At 37.0% G+C, this 17,086-nt stretch overlaps 1 protein-coding gene across 1 annotated transcript; it reads right to left on the reverse strand.

The window, feature by feature from the left end:
* Positions 1 to 285: 285 nt before the first annotated feature.
* On the reverse strand, positions 286 to 7,278 carry LOC115429757 (high-affinity choline transporter 1-like). The gene is made up of 8 exons (XM_030149463.1): positions 7,092 to 7,278; positions 5,093 to 5,206; positions 3,857 to 4,012; positions 3,419 to 3,567; positions 3,066 to 3,209; positions 2,471 to 2,624; positions 2,089 to 2,306; positions 286 to 1,241 (listed from the first exon to the last, which is right to left on the reverse strand). The coding sequence occupies exons 1-8, from the start codon at positions 7,273 to 7,275 to the stop codon at positions 723 to 725; spliced, it is 1,638 nt and encodes a 545-aa protein (XP_030005323.1). The 5' UTR covers positions 7,276 to 7,278; the 3' UTR covers positions 286 to 722.
* Between the last annotated feature and the right edge of the window lie 9,808 nt (positions 7,279 to 17,086).

Genomic DNA, 17,086 nt, shown 5'->3' on the forward strand with positions numbered 1-17,086 from the left:
CCGATGTATCTGTGTGTTGCTTTATGACCATGTTGAAAATTTCTGTTTTGAGCTGCATTTCTTGAAAGAAATGCATTGTTATCAGCACATTGTATGTTTTTTAATGCAATACTGCCAGGTATATGTAGTGACCACAAGCCTCACAAGGGTGTGATTTTTATTGATTTTATAAAGGCTACAGGATTTTAAAACAAATTGAAACTGTACCAAACAATAGTCCTTCTGTTATACAATATCAGCCTCTTGGGGCTTATTACTTTATGTAGGAGACTCTGAATTGCACTAGATCAATTTCACCAAACACACTCACCAAAAATTAGGTTTAGGGAGAAGGCAATGTGTCCCACAGCCTAACCTGGTATTAAACACATTCATACCACAGAAGCAGAAAAAAGTGGGATTCTGCAGCTATATTAGCTAGTATAATTGTTTTTATCACCATGTCATATAATGTCTGTCTATCATTACTTTGTTTCTAGAAAATAGAAGGAAAACCACACAATAGTTTTTAACATTTGCTGCAAAACCAAACTATGTATAATTTTGTTGGTTTAATTTTCAAAAACATGTCACAAGTGTAAAACAGATCATACAAAGGGACTGAATAATTTTAGCACAAAACACAATGCCCCAGAGAAGATAGTAGCTCATTCAGTGCTTGAATACATTCTGGTTGAAAACACTGCCCACATTCTACACAAATATTACTTAAACAATGTCTCCTATGAAGGGTTAGAAGGCTCCTCATCTTTATTCAGTGCTTCATTTTCTTCCACATTTTTCTGGTTCAGTCCCAGGTCATGCATTTCATTCATTTCTGCATCACTTGACAGTAACTTCTTCCCCTTCAACCAGATAGACATTTTTGATATGAGTAAAATAACAGCAAATGTGAGGATGACGATGGCAGTGCGGAATGGAAACAGGCGATATCTGTGTCCATCCTCCTGGATCCTGTCCCATGGCAGAGGCAGCACATCAGGAAGGCCCACCATGGGCTCCCCAACCAAACATCTCAGTAGTAGTGAAAACACAAACCCACAACAGGCTCCATAGACGTTAACCCACTGAGATAAGTAAAGGATGCATATCACCTGAGGAGTCATCATTGAGTACAGGACATCTGAACTGAGGATCCAAAAAAAAACAACAGAGGACGTTGTCAGAGCTAGACATGCCCCGATCACACCACACAGGAGAACTGATACTTTAACCACCACAAGGACACTCTTCTCTGATGCCTAAAAGAAAAGGAGATAGTGTAATTAACCTTCTGTTCAGTTTTATCTAAAACTTACTAACAGTGCACTGATCCAACATTGGCTGATATTTGTCTTTTTGACTGTTGTCTTATCTGCACTCCAGGTGACATTCACTGATGGCAGTGGCCAGGTTTTCTGTTCTACAAAGGACCCCATATCTGATGATATTACAGCTCCAGAGATGGATCATTAATATTATTATTATTATTATTCATTCATTCTCTGAACCTGCTTTATCCTCACTAGGGTCACGGGGTTCGCTTGGAGCCTATCCCAGCTACACAGGGGCAAAGGCGGGCTACACCCTGGATAAGTCGCAAGTTCATCACAGGGCTGACATATAGAGACAAACAATCACTCTCACATTCACACCTATGGGTAATTTAGATTAACCAATTAACCTATCAGTGCATGTGTTTGGATGGTGGGAGGAAGGTGGAGTACCAGGAGAGAACCCACGCAGACACAGGGAGAACATGCAAACTCCACACAGAAAGGTCCCACCCCCATCGACTGGTGTTGGAATCGAACCCAGGACCTTCTTGCTCTGAGGCACCACCGTATTGCCCTATTATTAATATTAATAATAATTAAAACACAATTATTATCATTGTTTATCAGGTTAATGAATGCTTATATAATGTTATCAAATCAACCCAGGGGGACATGAGAACAGTGTTCAGACTCAGATACATACAAATCAAAATTTAAAATCCAGGAATGTTTCCTATATTTAAATATTTGTCATTTATTTGTATTTTATAACTCTATAACATCCATACATTATTCTGTCTAATTACCACTAGGGCAAAACTCTGTTGTTTACCTGTTTGTAGATGATGTTCTTGTAGATATTTCGGGCCAGTTGGGAGGCAGCAGACAGAAGAGCAGAGTCGACTGATGACATTACTGCTGCAGCAAGTGCTCCCATACCGATCAGAGAAACATAGAATGGACAGAGATGCTGAAGGGCAATTGGCAAAATCATACCAGCTTTACCCTGTTCATAAGGGCTGGGTGACCCAAAGGTGGTCTGGTTCCAGTCTGAAACAAAACACATCAAGTAGATAGAATGAAAATGTATGTGTATGCGGCACGATTTTGATTTGCAGAAAATATGGTACGTATATCGTATTTGTTTGACATGCAAGATTTTTCATTCCATGAACGAAATTGTTCAGATAATGAGAAAAGAATAAGAACTGAACTGGTAGATGCAGATACAGCTCCAATAATGACTGATGGGATGCCAAGGATAGGACATAAGAGTGCTCCAATGTAACAGGTGATCTTAGCCTGGGCATCTGTGGCTGCAGACAGAACTCGCTGGTAAAAAGTCTGATAGCAAACCCCTCCAATGGACTAGAAGAGAAATACATACAATAACTACATTTTGGTCCATTTACAACTCTAATTATACATATATAAATATACATATACATTTAGGCTACATTACCTAGATGTCAGGTGTAAGTGTATGAATAAGTCATCATTCATGAAAAAGAAACACTAAGGATTCAAGGATTAACAGGAACTTATCTAGCCTCAGTGATGTATTTTCACAGTTTTTTCTGTTCTCTTTTTTGTGAAAAAAATGTGGAGCTATGGAACTATGTGAGATTTAGATAGTACCAGCCTTAATTAGTCGTCACTGCACTGAAAATGATGCAGCAGGTGACGTGAAAATAACTAAATTAAATGGTAACGTCACTGATCATGATACTGATGAAATTTACAACTAACTACTGAGACTTTGCCTTTTTGAAATCTACGATTGCACAGGAGCCATTAGGGGTCCATTACCAGTAGCAGCAAGTTATCTATCCAGTAACCTGCATCCTCCAACTCCAATTTTCCAATCCATGGGTCCTGGTACAGTTTATTCACTGCAGCAGCAGTGATGTTAGTAGCAGAGGGACTTGTCAGGATAAACGGCACACATATCCACTGAAACAATGAGAAGGGAAGCTTAGAGAGTCAAACATGCATTATCCTGCATAGTTCTATGGATAAATATGTGATAAAGCCTTAGACCTGGTAGATGCACTCTGACAAAATAATCAAGCGAAAGAATTGATGGATTAAGAGAACACCATGTTATAACTATTGATAAAGATTAAAATGCATTGAACTGACATGAAAAATCATGATCATACCAGTCCAAGGAACATGAAGGTCAGTTGAATGACATCAGTATAGGCCACAGAATACAGTCCTCCCATTACTGTGTAAAGGATGGCAACAGCAGCAGAGATGGTCACAGCTACTGGGGAGGGGATATCCATGACCACGGTTAGTGTTCCTCCTGTATCCAAAAAGATTCATTCAGTGTGATTCCATACCATAGTACCATCGCACATGACACTGGTGAACTCTGATGTTTATGGGGTTTGTGCCAGAATAAAGTTTAGGGACACACTGATGTGAGTAGCCATTTCATTGTCAGCTGCAGTTCTACTACTTCAGTGTAATTCAGAGTGAATCGGTGCATGAGAAGAGAGTAATGCTGAAGCTTTACATGAGAGTAAATGATGGAAACACATTAAATAATTAATTGCACAATTTTAAGAGTTAATCACTGGTTACTGACTCACCTAGTGCACCAAGAACACATGTCACCCATAAGATATCTGAGATTATAACAGGGATGAACAGTATAGCAGATACAGTGTTGCCATATTTCTCTTGAAATGGATCCATGAGAGTTACATAGTTCTTCCTCCGTATTGGTGTGGTAAAGAATAATCCACCTGAAATCACAAATATAGTATTTTTAAATCTGCAAGGTTCATTTTACAAAACAATGCATTGTCATCTTGACAAAAGGATTTAGCAGCACTTTAAGCACAGTTCAGACCAAAGACTAATGACAAAAACACTTCAGAACCAGTGGCGGCTGGTGAAATTATTTTTTGGTGGGTTGCAGTATCCACATCAGTTTTCATCTGCACTATAACCACATATAACCACTAGAATACATGTACATGCACCACTATTTTAAAATATTAATTTAAATCAAAATCAAAATACACAGTATGTGTTTTCAGGTATTTTTTTATGTGTAAATTTCACCCTAGCTGTTAGCTATTCAGCTGCTTCATATTCACTCAGCAGTATTAATTCCAGACCTGTTCTCTGATTGCATTTCTGGGATAGGTCTTGATTCTTTTCAGGATGTAATGTTTACTCCTGTGAGTGGTGCTTGGGCTCTCCTATCTCTTATATTGGAGAGGGTCTAATGTCTTTTATGTGATTCCTATTCCCCTCTTCTTCATGTGAGACAGGTGGGATGGCGCCCTAGCACCCTCTATTGAGAAGCCGCCACTGTTTAGAACATTGGAAGTTAAGAACAGCAGAGTGAACTGGATTGTCCAGGCTGGACTCTAGTGACTCAGGTTGTCAGATCACCAGAGGCTGGTTTTATAATCTTGTGTTATAGTCGATGTTTGTTTTCAGTATTTATGGGATGTAGCTTACTTGTCAACACAAAGTGGAATGTTATTATCAGGTGTTTCCATAGCAAGTAGTCCTTGATTTCACTAGATTTCATTAGTGGTGACTCAAAACATCACAAATACTTTGAGACTTCTTCTTTGAGTTTTTTATTTTCCCAAAATGCAGGTCTTGTAAATAAGCTGCCATCAGTGCCCTCACTCATCTTTTAGTCATTAGATCCAAAGTACAGACAGTAGTCACTATTGAAATTGTACACAGTTTGTTAGACCATTGCTTTTCAAGCAGTTGCAAGTTTTCAGCCAAATCCAAAAGGAGCTTTACCTATACTTTGAACATTTCTTCACTGTACTAGATCATTTGACCAGCATACTCACCAATAACCAGATTTAGAGAGTATGAAGTAGGTCCTATAGCCCACACCAGTCCTTTTGTGGGATCGTAGATCACTTCAGCAGTACCAAGAATGAAGGCCCCTCCAACCCAAGTGGCTAAAAAAAAAAAAGAAAGACTATGACCATTAAAAGGGAAGTGAAATCATTTTCCGTGGTTAGGTGGTTTTAAAAACATTTATACCATGGCTACAGAGAGTTTTGGTTTTTGCAGGTCTAAGTCACTTCCTTTAAGTATCATCTCCATTTAATATGGGGGGACACAGTCAACAGGTCTTGTTTTTCTATCATCATTTTGTTTCTGGGGCATAACTCAAAAACCTTTTGATATCTTCCACCAATGCTGTTATGTAGTTGATGCTGTATTTTGAAGTCAGCTTTGACTATTCTGTCTGTTGTGTGATCATCATATACATTTTTTTGTCATTAAATTCTGCTTTCAACCCTTTTTTTCAACACAGTGGTGCAGTGGATAACACTCGTGCCTCAGAGCAAGAAGGTCCTGGGTTTGATTCCAGCACCAGTTGATGGGGGTGGGACCCTTCTGTGTGGAGTTTGCATGTTCTCCCCGTGTCTGCGTGGGTTCTCTCCTGGTACTCCAGCTTCCTCCCACCATCCAAAGACATGCACTGATAGGTTAATCTAAATTAGGTGTGAATATAAGAGTGATTGTTTGTCTCTACATGTTAGCCCTGTGATGAACTGGCGACATGTCCAGGGTGTACCCTGCCTTCGCCCATAAGTAGCTGGGAAAGGCTACAGTGACCCCCATGACCCTAGTGAGGATAAAGCGGGTTCAGATAAATGAATGAATGAACCTTTTTTTTTTTTTCCATCTTTCTGTGATTTTCGTTTTTTGTGATGTGATACTGCATTAGAAACAATAACAGATTCAAGTAACTAAGACATATCTATGATGCTATGACAACTACGACAAGCATTTTTGGGAAAGAAAGGCCATAAGTAGGCTTTTGCTTACCATGGAATTTGCACAAAAAAACAATTCATGCTCATTTTTACATCTCCTGTATTCTGTTTCTGACAGCCTTTTTTTCTCCTTTGCTGCAGTTTTTGCAGTGTTTATTAACTTCAACCATCTTCCCCTGATATGTTCCCTTATCTCTTCTATTTCTACCTTTTGTCACTATTTGCATTCAATTTCATGATCAGTGTTTGTGATACAAATCTTGAGTTCAGTTTTCTTTCTGCTTGTGCTGAACCTGTTGATTTGTGAGTCCTCCTGCTGGTAAAGAGAGGAATTTCACAATGTTTCCCATTAATGACATAGACTATGGTGCACCACCATCTACAACCTTTCTTAACCAGATTGTTATAAATTATATAAATTGTTTTTTGCTAACTCAGATCAAAACTATGTAAACCACACTTTACAATATACATACATATGCACAAAACGCACAGTTGATCTCCACTCTTAACCAGCAGTTTCTGAAACCACACATGACACAGTAACAGAAAAATCAAGTGAAAGCAGTGAGATAAATTCAATGTAAACATTACTGTTGTTTTCAGTTAATAATTATCTAATGAATAATTATCTAATTATTATTGGTCAATGTCCAAAATGTAGTTTTACAAAGAACCCAGGAGCTCCTCAACAACTAGCGAACCCAGTGAAACAGAAACATGGCTTCCACGTACAAATCTGACATTAGATAATCATCCTGTTTGTGTGCTGTCTTTTGGTCAAGTTGTTATTGGAAATGAGAATCAGTTCTCACCTAACTTACCTGGTTAAATAAAGGTTAAATCATCAAGTGAGCTATGAAGCCAAAAGGTCTCTCTGTAAGTCTGTATGTTTATTACAATGACAGAAGTGAAAGTTAATCACAGTGGTAACAGGGATGTTCTGCAGCTGTCTGTTACTGTGCCACCCCAGCCACCAACCACCACAGATAAAGGAGGACTCTGGGAAACACTGTTTCCTCTGCCAAGTCAGAGTTTTCTAACTTGTACCTTTTACCTGTCATAGTACAGACGCTGACCAAAATGTGTAGGTTCCGTCCTCCAACCATTGCAACTTCGCTGGGGCTCCCAGCACACTTCTTCTCCTCCTGTTTGGACTTCCTAGATGCCCAAATGCCTGTACCAAGTATAATGATGTAGAACACTCCAATGGACAGGAGTCCGAGCCAGTTCACTGCCATCGTTACTGTCTGTAGGGCCAAGATACAAAAAATTTCAAAACATCCTCATGGGATATCATGTAGTTTTATTTTGGACCTTCAAAAAGCCACAGTGAAGCATGAAAGGGTATTCTCTGTTTTTATAGCCTGTATTCACCACTAACCATGTCATGACATGAATCACTTTAGTCTTATTGGTCAGTCAACTCTACGCAGCTGACAGACCTATGAAATAACTCTAAACATGGTGAAGAGTAGGAGTGTAACAAAATATCAAAATGGTGAACTATCACAATATTTATCCATCTTACGGTGGATTATCGATTGTATTTTTGTTTTTTTTTAATCATTATTAAAATATAGCCACTATAAACTTGTTTTATCATTCCGCCTTAGTGAGTCAAGTCAGTGTTTTACAAAATGGGCTGAAGTCGCAGAAGAAGAAAAAACAAACAACGGTGCTAATATGGTGGACTCGAGCAGTGAAGTTAAACTGAAAGATGCACCGGCATCATTTAAATCCAAAGTATGGACTCACTTTGGCTCTGATAGTGTGGATGGGACAAAAATGGATAAGGACTTTGCAGTATGTATGAACTGTCTCACTAAAGTACGATACATGGGCGGCCTGACAAACATGCACACTGGAGAGACATGAGATGTGGTGTTTTCTGAATGAGTTTAAAATTAGACTCATCTCATGAAATGGCGTTGTGTGTCACGCCAGTTCTTATGGCATTTGGCGTGCTATACGTACACATTCTCGACCTTTCGCATGATATTCAACACCATGTGATGGTGTGTCAATGTACACTAAGATCTCCAGTTCACATAACCGTAATCCCTAACCCTCAGTGCACGGTATTTAATGCGACGATTCAGGTTGGACAGGGTGCTAATAACTGCATGAACATACACACGGAAAGCTTATAATGCAAATAGATAACACGCCAGTTAAAAGGGTCGGGTATATTTATGTGAGTCGTGATATCATGTTTAAAATAGTGTCCCTGTTTGTCAGACACGTTAAAAAAAATCCTGTTTACAGTTCTGTTGTATTAAAACAGTGTCATTGTTTTTGCATTATTGCTGTTTGTACTCGGGTTAAATTATGCTGCAAAATATTAACTATGAAATGTATTTTTGTTGTTGTTGTTTTTGTTTCACCCCTATAAACACACAGATATATTGTAGGTTATTAAGAGCAATGTATCTGTAATTACAGTATCACCATATTGAGATATTATCGTGATTGCAAGCCATGTATCGCGGTGTGATGACTGTCATCAGGTTGTGATGTCAGTGTGGAGGTGTGTCTCCAAGTGGTGGCTAGGAGTTGCAGCTGGTTAGTGATGCTGCACACCTGGGCCTGGTGTGCAGAGACTACTTCAGCTCCTCCAGTGACTCTCACTCTCTCTCTGACTCCTTCCCTGACCTGACCTTCTCTCCTCAGGTATCCACAGTTGTTGTTTGGTTGTATTTGGTTAGGTTAATTCATTTTTGCTCGCAACTAACACTTTCACACAAACCATTTCCACTCATGCATATTCTACACCACTGACTTAACTGACTTTCACATTTCATATATTTAGATCTTTAATTTGGTCAAATTTGACTTATTTAAGATTCATTTGATTACTTAATTTGGTTAAATATGATCAATAAAGAAAATTTGTAAAGTTAACATGATGTTGTCTCCCTTTTTGTTGTGACCGTTTGAGACAGGTCATGACACGTACCGTATCGTGAGGTACCTTGAGATTCCCAGCCCTAGTGAACAATGTTGTTATGCATGTAACTGCACAAACTTCTACTCACACATTCTCTGTTCCTTCTATGTTATTGCATGAATTTTCATCCATCTACCTGCCCTATACACACATTTTTTCATGACAATGGTACTGACTTCTCTGTGAGCAGGTGGAGAAAGACAGATCTGAGACTCTATGGCTAAATACGCAAGAGATATTCAATGAAAACCTGAAGAGCGTAGAATATACAGAGAAGGAAAGGGATTAGAGGAACATGTTTGAATTTACAGACTGTGAAAAAAGTAACATATAAAGCAGCCTTTTTCAGAAAAGTAAAATTCAGCCACTGATTCCAGATTGAGTTGTTAGACAGGAAATATACATTGCTTCAATCACAGCCTTTAGTATGGTATTTTAGCTGCCTCTCACAGCAAAATATGTTCTACCGTATAGCTACATACAAAAATCAGACTAACACCCAAAGCACCCTACACACATCTGATCTTGTTGGGCTTTGGTCTGGTTGGTACTTGAATGGGAGACTGCCTGTGAATTCTAGGTGATCTAAGGCTTTCCCCGTGGTGAACTGACAACACATCCAGACTATAGCCCACTTTCAAACACTGGTAGCAAGGACAGGACCCTCACAAGGATTAAGCGATTCAGCAGTTCCTACTACCAGGTAGAAAAAGCCTCAGAGTTAAGATTAAAGTTTATATTGAATTGTGAAATATGATCATAATGTATAGTATGTTCTGTAAACAAACAATAGGAATATGACAATTCAGAGAAGGATATACATATATGTATGTATATATAGCACGCGCACACACACACACACACCTTCCATTTTTTCTGGATCTGCCACTGGACTGGAATAGAATAGAATAGAATAGAATAGAATAGAATAGAATAGAATAGAATAGAATAGAATAGAATAGAATAGAACAACAATACTACTATGCACCAATATAAATAAAGAAAAGTCTGCATAGTAATATTAGTGTTAAATATATTAATATTATAATATTAGTATAAAACATATGTAAACATAGTAAACCTAAAAACAGTTTAGGTCAGTACCTACTTCTGATTTTTGTTGTGTCAAAGTCACTTTGATTTGATTTGAACCGCCTGGGGTAATCTTCAGTCAGAGTTTCCTGATAATCCTCCCAAATTAAACCTGTGCAACAAGTTTAACTAATTGTGTTCTGCAGTGCAAATGAAGCTCTGAATATGTGCACAGATGTTTCACTCAACAGTTTTTGTTCTGGTAGAGGTCATGAGGGGATGTCCTTTATTCTTGACAACAATTTCAACAAGTTTGATGGTGGACAAAGATATGTCCAGTGTCTTCTTTAACTTGATCTGAAGCAAAGTATAGAAGCATGTTTCACACAAATGGGATATGGAAGCGATTAGTTACCATAATCTAAGTTAAAATGCATTTGAAGAAATGCTTTTTCATTTTAAGAATATGGCTGCAGTATTTGACTCATAAATAAAATTATTAATAAATTATCCAATCTGCATTTTCATTTCCTTATTCAAGCCCGCTCATTCTTTTACTTAATTAAAAAGAAAAACACATTTGAGATTAAATTTTCAAAACATGCCCCAGCAAATAGTTACCAAAGTTCCATTTGAAATCTAAAATTTGAAATTTCAAATGCATTAGCACAAATACTTTTTCATTTTAAGAATGTGGCTGCATTATTTGACTCATAAATAAAATTAGCAATAAATTATCCAGTCAGCATTTTCATTTTCTTATTCATGTTACACATTTTACGACACAATCAAAAAGAAAACAGAGGACATTGCTTTTTCATTTTCATGGTCTGCCCTGCAAAAAAGCTACCATAATTTGAAAATGAATTCGCAAAGTAAACGGCGCAGGAGAGTGACGTCAGCAGCTGCTCTTCACCTCTGTGCTAACTGTGGTCGGTATGGTGGTATGGAGGGGCGCTGTGTACATTTGACGCTGGATCTCGGAACCAGCTCTGTTTAAGGATCATGGAACTAGTTTTGTTTACAGAACTCAGAACCAAGCTGTGCTCTGACCTCCAAGCCCTGCTTAGCGCCCTCAGAGCCTCAGCTCCCGTGGGGCTTGGAGGGGCTGTAAACCCCAGTGTGTTTCGGTACAGTTGTGTATCGAATCAAACAGGTGTGTACCAAAACGGTTCAGTATGTGTACCGTTACAGGCCTAATATATATATACATATGTAAAATCCATTATTATTATAACCCCCACAATAACCCTCTTGGAGCAATGTCACTATCGAAATCGATGGACAGCCATAATCATAATTTACCTCTGACAGTTTGTACAACATCCCAGACATTGCACATTTATGTAAATATATATATTTTTCTCTTGGTAATAGTAGATTGTATTTTTTATATTTTTATGCTCATTTTCTTTTGTAGGCCATTTGAAATGCCACTTTGTTTACGTTAAATTCTTGTGGCATTCAGTATGGACGCAAAGTAAGATTTTCATTGTACAGGGAAATCTCTTTATTTACTGTACACATGATAATAAAGTGCTCTGAATCCTTAATATGTTTGTATGTATCTTGGGGTTTTTTTAGAGTGTCTTTTTTGGAGGTGCACCCAAATTTCATTATATGGATATACAGTGTGAATAAAATCTCTTTATCTTTTCTTCACTGTGTCACTGCATTGACGAGATCACCATGTGGATGCAAAACAACTTTCTCTAACTAAACAGACATAAGACTGAAGTTATCATCTTTGGGCCACAGAAGCAAAGAGAAAGTGTCAGCAGTCACCTCGAGTCTCATCCCTAAGTTCTAAAAATCAGGTTAGATATCTGGGGGTAATCATGGGCTCAGATCTGAATTTTAACAGCCACATTAATTGAGTAACATCTTCAGCTTTCTACCATCTCAAAAACATTGTCGAGTGTAACCAGACTTGTAACTCATCCATACATTTTTCTCCAGCAGGTTAGATTAGTGTAACTACTGCCTCTTCGCAAGGGCTCCCAAAACAGGATTTAAAACAGCTGCAGTCTGTTCAGAATGCTGCTGCACAGAACTTGACTAGAACCAGGAAGTATGACCGCATTCCTCTTGTCAGGTCTCTGCTTTGGTTTCCTGTTTATCAGAGTAGACTTAAGAACAGCACTGCTTGTGTTCAAGCACAGTTCATCTCTGACATGCTAGTGCCATATGAACCACCTCAGACTTGGAGAACTCCTCAGGGAAAGGCTCATGCCCAGAGTGAGGACTAAACAGGGAGAAGCAGCATTTCAGTTCCATGCTGCCAAAAGCTGGAATAGTCTCTGTGTTTAAGTCCAAGCTGAAAATATTTTGTTTTAGCTCTACATATGCTAAGTGAAATGGTTTTAGCTGCACTCTTCTCTTTTTATTTTAAATTTTAAATTTAAATTTTTTTTAGCATTCTTTTTTAAATTCTGGATTTTTTTTTTTTTTTTTTTATTAATCTTTTTTCTTGGCTATGTATTTATAACTTGTCTTTTATTTTTGTAAAGCACTTTGAATTAACGTGTATTAATTATGATATACATACAAACCTGACCATCACAAGGATTAAGCAGTTCAGAAAATAGATAGAAAACCTTCTGCATTTCTTCATTTTAGTGAACATTACAAGCCAACTAAATGTCATGATATATAAAGTGTGTGTTTATGTGTTTAATAATAGAGCAATACTTTGGAGGAACCAGCTACTACTACTGTAATTTACAGTGATACAAACAACCTTAGCACTGTGACAGTGTTTTCTTCTCAACTTAATTTTAGAAGATGTTAGATTGTCCTTAAATTATCTTTTTGTATTATTAATATGTTTTTATATTGGTGTTTCCAATTGGTTTGTTTCATAACTGAGCAGTAGTTTGGAGGAAGCAGTTAGTATACAGGGTGGGGAAGCAAAATTTACAATGAACATTTCGTTGTTTTTTCTCAGCAGGCACTACGTCAATTGCTTTGAAACCAAACATATATTGATGTCATAATCATACCTAACACTATTATCCATACCGTTTCAGAAACTTTTGCCCATATGAGTAATCAGGAAAGCAAACGTCAAAGAGTGTGTGATTTGTTGAATGCACTCGTCACACCAAAGGAGATTTCAAAAATAGTTGGAGTGTCCATAAAGACTGTTTATAATGTAAAGAAGAGAATGACTATGAGCAAAACTATTATGAGAAAGTCTGGAAGATACTATTAAAGAAGAATGGGAGAAGTTGTCACCTGAATATTTGAGGAACACTTGCACAAGTTTCAGGAAGCGTGTGAAGGCAGTTATTGAGAAAGAAGGAGGACACATAGAATAAAAACATTTTCTATTATGTAAATTTTCTTGTGGCAAATAAATTCTCATGACTTTCAATAAACTAATTGGTCATACACTGTCTTTCAATCCCTGCCTCAAAATATTGTAAATGTTGCTTCCCCACCCTGTATACTGGAAAGTGCAAAGAACAACTGATAAATCTATGACAATATTATAGTAATGGTAGAAGATGTTATTGTTCTTAGTGCCACATTATGTTTTAAGAGAATAGAAGACAATAATATAAGATACTTTATTCACCTCTGTAGGGGAAGTTCAAGTTGTAGCTCAAATAAAATCCACAATCACAATAACAACAATACAAGTATGCGTAGATATAAATAAATGAATAAACTGTTGTATAGTAATGTTAGTGTTAAATATAATTTACAATACAGTGTTATTAGTAGATCCAATATAAATATAGTTAAGGTCGGTACTTACATGTACTTTGATTTGATGTGAGCAGACTGAGGTAATCTTCAATCAGACCTCTCTCAAAAACCTCCCACATGAAACCTGTGGTACAAGTTTGAATAATTGTGTTCTGAACACCGCCCCACAAATGAAGATCTGAATATGTTTAATATGTTTGTGCATAACAATAATGTACTGTTGATTCAGTAATTCATAGATTATCAGATTATCAAAGAATGAGCGCAAACAGCCCTTTTCAAGTCAGATTGAGGTCTTGGTTTTGATGTGGCTACTCTGTACCAGTCACCTTATTGTCTTTAAACTATTTCTGTGGAGCTTCCACTGTATCCTTTGAATAATTACTGTGGCAGAGGATAAATCCTCCACAAAGGTGTGGGTCTCCTGCAGAGTGAATCAGATGGTCCTCCAGGATCTGTCTGTTTTGCTACATTCATTTTACCCTCTACCTTTTCAAGCCCTCCAGGTGCTACTTTTGAGAAGCATCCCCACAGCATGACACTGCCACCACTATGCTTCACAGTGGGGATGATGTGTTTGTGGGGACGTGCAGTATTTGGTGTCCATCAAACATAGTATCTAGTCTGATGGTCAGAAACCTCTATTTCAGTGTTTTTCAACCTTGGGGTCGGGACCCCACGTGGGGTCGCCTGAAATTTGTAGTAACTGATAAAAAATAAATAAATAAATAAAAATTAGATACCAATAAAAAATATATGGTGAATTGACAGAGACAATCTCAATACATAAAAGACATGACAACCTGAAGCTGAAACTGAAACTGAAGCACTGTGGTTCTGTTTATCTGTCAAACATTCATTGTGGTCAGTTTCCTGTTTATCTTTCAAATGTTCATTGTGGTCAGTTTCAGATGCTGCAGCTCTTTCATAATTCATAGTTTGAGTTCTTGTTTGTTCAGTATTAATTGTCAGCCTTGTAAATCCAGCTGGACTGACCATACATATCCTGACCAAGGAAAATAAAATTCTCACTTTGTGCAGTAATCTACACCTGGCTTTTCTGCCTCCGTCCATAATAATATACATTATATAGACTAAATGTCCTCTAAAATTAACGTTTACTTGCAACTTAGTATAGTAAACTATTACATGATCAAAAACAAATTCATTTTAGCCAAAAGAATGTTTCCGTTTTGAATGTCTGGGGTCGCCAGAAATTTGTGATGTTAAAATGGGGTCACAAGACAGAAAAGGTTGGGAACCACTGCACTATTTGGTCTCATCAGACCACAGAGCCTTCTTCCATTTGACCCTTGTTGAGATTTCTTCAACAGTGGTTTCCTCTTCACCACTCTCCCATAAAGCTGAACCTGGACAACTGTCACTTTCAGTAGCATCTCTCCCACCTCAGCTGCTGTAGCTTTTAATCCTTCACAGTACTCATGGGTGACTTGGTGTCCACCCTCAAAAGTCTCCTTTATGGTCACTCAGTTTGTGAGGACATACCATACTCTCCATTTATTAATGATGGGTTTAACTGAACTCTGGTGATTTGAAATCATTTTTAGATCTATTCCCTGACTCGTACTTTTCAATGACTTTTCCTCTGCTTGGAGTGTTTTCTTGTCTTCATGGTGTAACTGTTGACAGTTATGCTGATTAACTACTTCTTGGACCTTCCACACACAGGTGTATTTGTACTAACTAGTCCAGCCTCCTTGAGATAATATTGGTCTGTATGTGGCCCCTTAACTAAAATGAATTTGACTCCCATGTTCCAAATTAAAAGCTTGAGCACTGTTTGTTTGGATGATAATAATAGTTAAAATAGTGGATGTTACATTCAGGACACTGGAAAAAATGTGGCATCAATAAAACCATCTCCATGCCTGAGACAATAAAATGTGTTTTTTTTATCCTTATTGCCTATTGTTGCAAATATGCAACATACCTAAAACTCTATCTATTTTATGTTCTATAGTCAAATTAACAATCTCCACTTAATTTAGCCTCTACTTGGAAGCAAAAAAAAGCCCTGCAATAAACTGGTAAAATATGGTAGCTGAAATAGGTTCCCACACCTCCATGACCTTTACATGGACCAAGCAGTTCAGAAAATGGATGGATATTTTAAATCCAAATGACGCTTTAACATATATGCCTGAGTTTTAAATTATTATTGTTAGTGCAGACAAGAAATATTGATTGCAAATTGATGAACAGAATCGGAATACTTTAATTCCAGGGGAAAATTATTGAACTATAAACATATGATGATATGTTTAATGGATTTATTATAAATCTGTATTTTACAGCTAAAGATAAGAGAGATTATATTTAACCCTTTATGATCTAGAACTATAATGGTGGTGATTTCCAACTATTTTTTCTCTACATTTAACCTGTCCCCAAGTGATTCATCACCACTTGTTATAATATTGTCCTCTGCACTTTGCACTTTTCAGTGAAAATTGAGTATTTTCCTACATTTAATTTTGGTGATCATATAGTCATTCATTACAGCTCTAGATTAATTAGAAGGATTTTATATCAAAACAGACAACTGAGGAAAAAGTGACTTTTTCAGCAAAATATATCATGAACTGAATGTAAAGACAACACTGTCATATGTCAGACTACATGGACATTACTGGTGAATCAGTGTTTCAGAAGATGACAGTGTTTCCATGTTCACTGAATATCTGAACATCCAAAAAAACAAGACACATTTGATATGCAGAGAAGCTGAAAAACTGTATTTTCCCTGAATATTTAAATGCATTGGTAGTGATTAGTGATTGAAGTTAATTAGTGATTGAATAGTTATTACATATTTTAGATCAGTGGATCCTTTTTTTTGGCCAATGACTTTTTAGGTCTTCAAGGGTTTACTACAACATTAAAACTGATTCTAAGAATTATTAATTTTTTTATTTGCAAAGATTCTTTATTTACCGAATATTTTACAATTAAAAACAATTTAAAACAGTCATAAAATAGGAGCACGCCATTATAGGTTAAATGAAAATGAAGCACCTTGTGACACACACTTCATATGCATCAACACACATAGACATTATTAGAAACAGAATTATAGTGACGGCTCCTTGATGTTTGAGTAATTTTTTTTTTCTTGTTTTTTTTTCTTTTTTCTTTTTTTATGTAATTTTTATTCATAATTTGCATAAAAATAGACCAAATAGATGTTTTGATGACTTTTAATGCTTACTTGTGCGCATTTGATATTTGATAAGTGCAATCTGAATGAAAACTCGAATACTACTACATTACTGTCTCCTTTGTAGAAGACTATGGCTGGTCAGCAATGATGAAATAATTTTGGTTGGCTTCAGTTT

This window comes from Sphaeramia orbicularis, chromosome 12 (assembly GCF_902148855.1).
Source record: "Sphaeramia orbicularis chromosome 12, fSphaOr1.1, whole genome shotgun sequence".
NCBI classification, from domain to species: domain Eukaryota; kingdom Metazoa; phylum Chordata; class Actinopteri; order Kurtiformes; family Apogonidae; genus Sphaeramia; species Sphaeramia orbicularis.

Coding starts and splice junctions, on each gene's coding strand:
- LOC115429757 (XM_030149463.1), bottom strand. CDS start 7,275: ATGGCAGTGAACTGGCTCGGACTCCTGTCCATTGGAGTGTTCTACATC. Junction 3,210..3,418: donor CCTTCATGTTCCTTGGACTG/GTATGATCATGA, acceptor TCATTGTTTCAG/TGGATATGTGTGCCGTTTAT. Junction 2,625..3,065: donor TAGATAACTTGCTGCTACTG/GTAATGGACCCC, acceptor TTTCTCTTCTAG/TCCATTGGAGGGGTTTGCTA.